Raw genomic sequence first — 10,130 nt, forward strand, 5'->3', positions numbered from 1 at the left:
AAAAGATGGAAATTCTCCAGATAAATTTTAAGCTCTCTGATTTCATATATTTCTTTAAAACTGAGTAATATAGTTTGAGGGTGTTTATGAAGATCTTAGGAGGAAAGAAACTGTTTTCCAATCCTTGTTCTAGTTACCAATGAATCTGAAATTTCAGTATTTTTTTGTTAATTCTGAAAGGGAATGTAAAAATCACATGATTTAGAAGACTAATGATTTCCTGTAAGAAGATAACTAATGTATTTTACAAAGTGTACACAATGATTTTGGGCTTCCCAAGCAGCACAATGGTAAAGCATCTGCTTGCCAATGTGAAAGACAGAAAAGACGGGGGTTCAATCCCTAGGTCCAGAAGATCCCCTGGAGGAGGAAATGGCAACTCATTTCAGTATTCTTGCCTGGAAAATTTCATGGAAGAGAAGCCTGGTGGGCTACAGTCCATGGGGTTGCAAACTGTCAGACACGACTGAACATGCCACACACACTACTAGAAATTTCTCTTTAATCCTTGAAAATTCACTCTGGTATTTTACAAAGATGGCAAATTCAAACTTCTGCTATGTGTGACACACCATTAACTCCACCAAGATACTTTCTTGGTTAACATTCACTGATGCTAGGTTAGCATCAGTGATGCTAGCAATGTTAATCTGGCAGTAATGCTAGGTTAACATTCACTGATGTGTTAACATAATAATGACCCACCTGCTATTCCTATCTATAAGGCTCTTTCTCTCTGTAAGGATGGAAACTAATGACAGAGTCTCTCTGAACTGTCTGATGTCAGAGCTAGAAAAGGTGTGAAGGGTATATATGAGCTAGACTTCTGGCTAGGAGGTTGGGGGGTAAATGCTCCAGTGGATAAAAGCTTGAGGTTTTCCGTGAAGCTTCCTTGTTAACAAAGGCATTTTCTGATAATGCTGACACTGAGACACTAAAAGGTAAGGAATTTTCTGTGTCTAGCATACTATTATTTATTTAGCATTAGAACAAATTTGGGATTAAATGTATGGCTTATTTCAAAGGAAGAGTAAAGAGATAATGTATAATGATATCAGTTTTCTAGATTGTTTTTAGAAGGAAACTGGGTAAAGGAAAATTTTGAAAATATTTGAAAATTACATGAACAGTCTGAGCCATATCAATAAAATTATGATCCTTGGAAATAATGTTTTTAAAAGATTTTTTAAAGTAGGCTCTAATTTAATATGTCATTAAACAAAGCTACAGTAGATTTCATGATTTTAGAGCTGAATTATTCTTTTCAGAAAATTTGAGAAGCAATGGGCATTTTGAAGCTGCCAGTGGTTCTCATTGTGCTCTTTGTTGCATTAAACCATCTCGAAGGCGGTGGTAAACCCACTGAAAGGTTAGTAACTTGAAAATCTGAGTTTCTTTTGAAAGTATGAAAAAATTATAATCAAATACTGCTATGTAATTAACGGCCCTTGTGCCATTAGATTTCTAAGTCATATTTAAGAATAGTACATTAAGCTCTTCCACTGTTTCTTAAATTCTGTCTTCTTTAAAGAATAAAGTCCATCTGATAAATCTCTCTGATGAAATTTCTGACAGACAGGAATGGATAGTCTCAGCTTTGTCAAGAAATATGCTATTGGAATTTAAAGGATCAGAACCAGAACATGAAGCAAGAAAACCCAAAAGGTAGTAACTTCTACTATACTAATCCAATTCTCAAGCAAACTAGGAGAAACTCAAAGTATATATTTTATATGAGGTGGAATTTTGCTTTGTGCCTATATAGACTTATTTTTCTCAGCTCTGGCAATATCCTGAACTTTCACATCTCTTTCTGGAAATCTAAGTAGGAAATAATCAAGTGGCAAATTAAATCTGCTAAGAAGTTAAATTTAGAAGATCCAGTTAAAAAGCCATTAGTCTCTAGGGGATTCTTTCTATATTGCTAACTGCTCTGTTAATAAAAGAGAATTATAATTAAAATATTATTCTTCATGAGACTACTTCCAAGATGCTCTAAATATAAATTAATATTTCTTGAAAATGTTTTCAAAAGTAGCATGTGCATCAGGTTTTTTTTAAAAAAGCTTATTTTGAAGGGTATCTTTTATTTGAATGATACTTTTAAGGAATTTTAAAAACTGTGAAGGAAGGGTGAAAATGTTTGCAGTATTTACAACTTTCAAGTGGAAAGCCTTTAAAACTGTTATTATCCACTTATTAAAAGAGGCTTAAGTCCATAGGTATGCATATATCCCCTCCCTTTTGAAACTCCCTCCCATCTTCCTCCCCATCCCACCCTTCTAGGCTGATTCAAGCTGAGGTTTGACAGAAAACAGTAAAATTCTGTAAAGCAATTATCCTCCAATAAAAAATAAATTAATTTAAAAATGCTATATAAAAAAAGCCAAGTCCAAATTCATGCATGTGTCATAATATGAAGATTTGCTTGTGTCTAAATAGGTTTTGAGTCCATATGGTTTTATAAAACTGAATTTATGCTCCCTTGAAGACCAAAGAGAATAAGTTTACTCATGAAAAATCTTTGCTTTAAGTCATATTAGAACTCTTCTCATAGAATTATCAGCATTTTGTCTATTTTCCTTCTGGGTGTTTTTTGTTGAGGTGGAGGTCCTTTGGTGATATATAAAGGTTTCTAAAGCACCTATGTGTAATAGATTGTACACGTAGATTTTTTTCCCTTTCATTTCAAGGCTTACCTAGTTTACAGGACATTCTTCTCAGAACTGACTGTAATGTTCAACTGGTTTTCTCCTGGATAAAAACAACTTTAAACCTGCCATGAAGTTTCTGGTAAACTAGCAGAACATTTGAACAATGACAGAAATTTAGTGATATTATGTAGTATTTCTGTCTATATCTTGATCTTTTCTTTCATTAGATATATTCATCTGCTAGCTATTTTTACTCAGTATGTTTTTAAGGAAATTCATTTACTATGAGGTGAATTTCACTGAGAAATAAAATAACACATAATGTTATTTATTAATGATTATATTTTCATTCTGGTCTCACAACCTTTTTGAATTATTAGAAATATTTATAAATTATTCATCAACTACTTTTCAGGAAATTGAATTTCCTGGAATCAGTATATTTGGTCAGTTTTTTGAGGAGAGAGGAAGAATTTAACATCCTGAGCCATTCAACCATATAATATTCTATGAAGCTCATAAAAAGCTGCGAAACCCTAGGTAGAAAATATCTCAAACTTTGAACACCTTTAAAAAATAAAGCTGATGAAGATTTATTCTTCAATATTGTTTTTTCACAAAAATCAGTCATCTCATTTGAGACCTTTTTCAACTTTTATACCTGCATGGGATGGGATTAAGAAGTAACAGACTTTACAAGCCATACCAAAACATGGTTATGTTACTTGACACTCATGAGCGAGGCAGAAGGATCCCACATTTTCCCACCAACTTTTTAAGACTCAGTAGTAAATAAGGCTCAGTGGTATCTGCCTGGCAGATAGTAAGAGAGCAACCAAAAGTATAATTACATGAGTTTCAAGCTAGAGTCACTGAACATTCCCTTTAGAAACTCACATACCTCCACAGACAACTATTAAGAGCTGGGATAAGGGACCCATTTAAAAACTGTTTCAACAGATCACCAGCCCAGGTTGGATGCATGAGACAAGTGCTCGGACCTGGTGCACTGGGAAGAGCCAAAGGGATTGGGTTGAGAGGGAGGTGGGAGGGGGGATCGGGATGGGGAACACATGTAAATCCATGGCTAATTCATGTCAATGTATGACAGGGGCCACTGCAATATTGTGGAGTGATTGGCCTCCAACTGGTGAAAATAAATGAAGAAAAAAAAAGAAACTCCAGAACTGAAGACAGACCTAAGCTAGGGTGATAGAAAGCAGATCAGTGGGGTGAGTGTGGGATTGACTCTTGAGTCTCAGGAAGGAATTTTCTGGAGTGATTGAGGTGGTGGATACAAGACTATATACATTTGTCAAAACTCAACAAATTCTACACCTAAAGCGGGTACATTTTATTGTATGTACAGTTAATTCAAGGTTGATTTTAAAATTTTAAAAATTTTTCCATGAAAGTTTTGTTTCAAATAGCTATTTCAAATGATATATTTTAATGTTTCCAAATGAAGCCCACTGATTTCAGAACCATTTGGTTAATACCAATCTCTGAGATTGAGGCATCATGACTGGTGCTTAACTCTGGATTTGCATCATCTCTAAGTGTGTTCTCTAGCATATGGCCATTAAAAAATATTGAATGACAAAAAAAAATAAATAAATAATAAAAACTGTTTCAAAAGCCCCTGAAACTGAGATGTTTTTAAAGAGAGACAATTTAAGAGTTAGAATTCAGCCTATAATTACCACTGTTTATATTCTCTTCTTATTGAGGTATAGTTGATTTACAATGTTGTGTTACTTTTTCATGTATAGCAAAGTGATTAAGTTATATATATACATATATACATATATATGTATTCTATATATATATTCTTTTCTTTTTGTGTTCTTTTCCATTATGGTTTATTACAGGATATTAAACTTATTTATGAAACAGAAACAGATTCAGACATAGAAAACAATCTTATATTGTGAGTGAGGGATAAACTGATTTGAGATTAGCAGATACACACTACTATATATAAAATAGATAAACAACAAAGTCCTACTGTATTGCTCAGGGAACTATATTCAATATCCTATAATAAGCTCTCTTAAAGCCAAGAATTTCCACGTGTGTGAATGGTCATAGCTTTAAACTAGCGTTTGTTATTAGCTGGTGGGTAGGCTGGTAGGCCATGTCTGCCTGATAATCAATGAGGGAAAATACATAAAAGTTGGGGTGTTGGGCCTTTCACTAACCAACTCAGTCAACTTTCTCCATCTTAATGATAATTTGGGATATATCCTGACTATCATAATTACATAAAAATTCCTGTTTGGGAAAGCAGTTTCACAAGTATGAAACCAAAAAACATAAAAGTTCTTTGTATTTCTTTAAAGTAGAATCATGACCCTCCTAGCTAGCTCAAATTAGATAATATTTTAGTTAGAATAATTTTAAATCCTATTACAGACCTTGAGATCAATTATAAAACATTCACCAATTATCACTGAGCACAAAGAGTATTTCACATTCTGTTCAAGGCATTCACCAAATATATCCTGGAAAAGAAATCCCTTTGAACCTTCTCAATTTGACCCACATTTATTACTTTAAACCTATTAGTTTGAAGTGTTTGGGTCAAATTCTGATTACTACTGTTTTTCAGGAAAAGTTTATCACCTTTTAGAATTGAATGTTCAGTGAATGAATTGCTGGTTCAATCTTTATAGGAGCATTAAATCATTCTTTGAAAAGGCACATTGGCCATGCTTACCACACATGAAAAAGAAAAAGTTAAAGAGATAATATGAATAAGACTGATATATAAACCAGGAAATTAGGCTTCTGTGGGCTTGCCTCAAGGCTCAGTCGATAAAGAATCCTGCAATGTAAGAGACCTGGGTTCAATCCCTGGGTCAAGAATATTCCTGCCTGGAGATTCCATGGACAGAAGAGCTTAGTGGGCTATGACCCATGGGGTTGCAAAGAGTTGGACACAACTGAATGACTAACATACACATCTTAAGCTTCTAGGTGTGTTTCCTTTGCCTGAATAATTGGTTTGTCAGTATAAACTCATGCTCAACAGATACTCAGTTCATGTAATTCTGTAAGAAAAATTTTCTGTGGAGAATATCTGAGAGTATAAACCATAAAGTTTCACATGAATTTTTAAAATATTTACTCTTAGGCTCTCTCTATACAAAGATACAGACAATGAAGTACTTCCCATACAAAATAAACACATTGAAATAAAAGCCATTGCATATTGCTTCAAATTATGTATATACACTGGCTTCTGGACATTGACTTTTCAGCCTCCTACCAGTATCTCTCTCCCACTTTACATTTAATCAAAGTTTAACCAAGATTTTGGTTTTTACAGAAGTTGAAATTTCCCTAGAACTCTTAATAATCAGCAAAAAAAGCAATCATTGTATGTATTTCCAGTACACTAAAACAAAAGATGGTACAAAAATATAGGATTGATGTAAATAAATTCTATAAATACTAAGATTCAAATGAACTATTTACAGTTATCATTTATGACTTATCCATAATATTATTATTATGCAATTTTTCCAGGTGGCTGAAGGAACATGATGAATATTAATACCATTGACACAAAAAGCCTTTGGTTTTAACATTTAACCTATCATTAAAATTGTTGAAAATATAGGAACATAGTACATAGCAGAGGCATAGTAAACTTCATGTATTTATACTAATAGTAATACAATTCCCATACTACAGTAGTTAGAGTGCCTGAATAGGTGATAAATTTTATTCCTTTTAAGTAATATCTGACATTTCTCAACACTGTCAATTCAATGAAATCAGGAAACAACAAAAATTAACTAACACTGCTTAATTCTTGTTTGAAAGGAATGAGAAATGAATATATATATGTGTAAATCTACATATTCCAGATTACATATGTAATTTGCAATTCAAGACCTTTTTAAAAAATTTAGGAAATAGATTGGTGGTGGTGGTTTAGTCACTAAGTCCTGTCCAACTCTTGAGACCCCATGGACTGTAGCCTGCCAGACTCCTCTGTCCATGGGATTCTCCAGGCAAGAATACTGGAGTGGGTTGCCCTTTCCTTTTCCAGGGGATCTTCCCAACCCAGGGATCAAACCCAGGTCTCCTGCTTTGCAGGCAGATTCTTTACCAACTGAGCTACGAGGGAAATAGATTAATCAATATTTAAAAGAATAGAAGACAAAATTTTTATTATCATTATCTGGAATATATTCTGAATTTCCAAAGAAAAAGATTACACTGGGAAATTCAACATTAACTGTAACGGAGGGTTAGCTATAAGATATCTAAGCTGCATCTTCAAGGTGTCCAGAAACTCGATCAAATCATCCAAGTATTTTGCAAACCAAAACACTGATGTGAAGACGTTTCCTTTAATTTTCATCAACATGAGATATCTGATGTCACAGAGATAGGTGTGTCCAATCCTGACTCTAAGTTTCTAACCTTTCATATTTGCTCAGCATCACCAGTCGTCAGATGGAAAAGCGGAAGTGCCGCGCTGCCACTTGCGCGACTCAACGCCTGGTCAGTTTTTTAGCTCCATCCGGCAACAAGCTTGGCGCCATTTTCTCACGTATGAAGGTGGGATCCAGTACGTATGGCAAGAGGAAAAAAGTTGAGATCTCAAAGAGAGAACCATTGAATTACCCATTTAGAGGTCAGTCTCCTCTACAGCTCTTATTGCTTTAATGTATTATATAACTACTCCAGTGATTTCCTTTGTTATTTAACAGTAGCTCTTCCGTTACTAGAATGAATATATGAATCTCTGCCTCCCATGTTTGTTGTTAACTCATATAAAATGCCATGTTAAGAATTGCTTAAATTAATACTGATTAAGATCCCATAATAAAAAGGCAGTGTCTTTAAAACTGAAATATTCTTGCTGTAGTGTTTATTTTTTAAATACTTTTAAAAAGCTGTTTCTTTTGCCTGTATCTTTATGACCTGAGTTTGAGAAAAGAGGAGAAAATGGTTGTTGGAAACTTGATAAATTGTAGACAGCTGAAAATAAAGTTATGATTATAAACATTAGAAAACTAGCAATTGTAAGTATCCTTGTTAAGCAATCCTTTTTTTGCATTAGATTTCCGAAATGACATAAAATGTTGTTTAAAAAGCCTGCTCCTGACTCAGTCAAAATACTTCTTTTTTTTAATTCTGTTTTTTATACTTGCTGGTACTAAGAGGTTACTTCAAAATTAAAAAAGAAATGTCTCTGTACACACTGCTATATTTAAAATGTATAACTAACAAGGACCTATTCTATAGTACATGGAACTCTGCTCAATATTATGTGGTAGCCTGGATGGGAGGGGAGTTTGGAGGAGAACAGATACATATATATGTGTGGCTGAGTCTGTTCACTGTTCACCTGAAACTGTCACAACATTGTTAATCGGTTATATCCCAAAACAAAATTAAAAGTTTTAAAATAAATAAATAAGACAAAAAAAAAAGAAAAAAGAAACAATGTTCCTGTGAGTTTTATTGTCTGCTGTTATCAGTGAGCTTATATTAAATGTATATGCCCTTTATTCTATTTAAGTGGCTTTCAGCAAATCTTAGTCACATTTTTATACAGAGTACTGCAAAATCGATATGTGTTCCTAGTAATTCTGTCTTCATTTAAAAGACTATAGACTTCTGGAAATTATGTACTGTATAGCCACTTATTTTCTTTGTTTAATTAATTGGACTTTTCCGGCAGAGGTTCCACATGTGTGATGTCCCCCCTCCCCCTTTTTTTTTTTTTTTGAAAAAACCTGCGGTACTAGAAATGAAATGAAATATTTTGCTGTAAGTCAAATTCCTACAGGGTATCTGCTTTTCCCTGACTGTGAGTTCCATAATTCTGGAAGTATAATTAACTCATATCAGTGGCTATTATGCTGCATTATGCATTGCTCAGGGCTCAGCTTTTATTTTAAAAAAACTTAAAAAAAAAGAAGCATTTCAATCTTAGTGAGAATCCAGCTCACTGACTTAATTGCTACATTAAAATTGCTCCTCATAAAATTTACCTCAGATTATCATCTTTAGAGTTTATTATTGTTGTTTAGTTGGTTGGTTTTTTTCTCAGAGGGGAGGATATAGAGAAAACAGATGTTAGTTATAATGATTTTATGTCATGAATTGCATACTGAAATAAATGAGTGATTGAATTCTTTTTGTGATATTCAACTATTAGCCCCCTTTCAAAGTGGATATAAGCTCAACATTTTGAGAATCCCATGGACAGAGGAGCTTGGCAAGTTATGATCCATAGGGTCCCAAAGAGCTGGACACTACTGAAGCAATTTAGCACACATGCAAGGTACAATTGAATTAATCTGTTAAACTTACTCAGTTAAAAATTTTCCCATAATAGTCTACATTAAATAACAGCATTGCATCTCATATCTATATCAACTCCCCAATCAAGTATGGTGAGCTACAGACCATGGGGTCGCAAAGAGTCAGACATGACTGAGCAACTTCACTTTCACTTTCAACCTATCTTTCAAGAGCTAATTAAATTTTAATGAGCTCATATAGTATTCAAGGACATTGTATATAGCAGTACACAATTCCCAGGTTTAAGACAAGAAGAATTAACATACAGTAACCCAACAACTTCTGGTGCTAAAGAATAGGATAGAGTTAGGGTTACTGTGTCACTTACTCCAACCAGACTTTTGAGAAGGAAAGAGTTTATTACATTGATACAATAAATATAAATAGTGATGTTATTGTAAAGTTTACTTATTATATTTATTAACAAAGTGAAACATTTGAACACATTCAGCATTCTTTCCTTCATTGGTATTCATAGACCAATAGAAATCTAAATATATAAAGGTTGGGAATGCCTTATGCCATGGAACATAACAAATACTTTCCCTGGTCTCATAATTACCCTGTGAAAATAATTAGTTTTCTTTATTGATGTAACTGATAATATCAACAGTAAATATTGGTGACTAAGCTTATTCCAACTCTTCTTATTGTGCCTGTGGTACGTGAAATCATAGGTGCTATTGAGTAGCCTTCCAAATACTTACATGCATGCTACAAATTAAATTTTATTGAAGATTTAGAAATACAAATGATCCTATGTTCCTGTTGCAATACTGACCCAGAACAAATAATTGATTTTCTAAAACTTCCAGAAATTCTCTTGAGCATTGTGAGAGAACATTCTGCAATAAGCCTCTTATTCCTCTGAAGCCTGAACATCATTGTTCAGTCACTAAGTCATGTCCAGCTCTTAGAGACCCTATGGACTATATCACACTAGGCTCCTCTCTCCTCCACAATCTCCTGAAGTTTGCTGAAATTCATGTCCATTGAGTCAGTGACGCTATCTAACCATCTCATCCTCTGCCCCCCACCCCTTCTCTTCCTACCCTCAATATTTCCCAGCATTGGGGTCTTTCTTTTCCAGTGAGTCAGTTCTTTGCATCAGGTAGCCAAAGTATTGAAGCTTTAGCTTTAGCAGAA

At 33.9% G+C, this 10,130-nt stretch overlaps 1 protein-coding gene across 1 annotated transcript; it reads left to right on the forward strand.

The window, feature by feature from the left end:
- The first annotated feature begins 1,283 nt into the window (after positions 1-1,283).
- Positions 1,284-7,572, forward strand: IAPP (islet amyloid polypeptide). The gene is made up of 2 exons (XM_020869514.2): positions 1,284-1,369; positions 7,118-7,572. The coding sequence occupies exons 1-2, from the start codon at positions 1,284-1,286 to the stop codon at positions 7,335-7,337; spliced, it is 306 nt and encodes a 101-aa protein (XP_020725173.2). The 3' UTR covers positions 7,338-7,572.
- The last annotated feature ends 2,558 nt before the right edge of the window (positions 7,573-10,130 follow it).

This window comes from Odocoileus virginianus, chromosome 23, assembly GCF_023699985.2.
Source record: "Odocoileus virginianus isolate 20LAN1187 ecotype Illinois chromosome 23, Ovbor_1.2, whole genome shotgun sequence".
NCBI classification, from domain to species: Eukaryota; Metazoa; Chordata; class Mammalia; order Artiodactyla; family Cervidae; genus Odocoileus; species Odocoileus virginianus.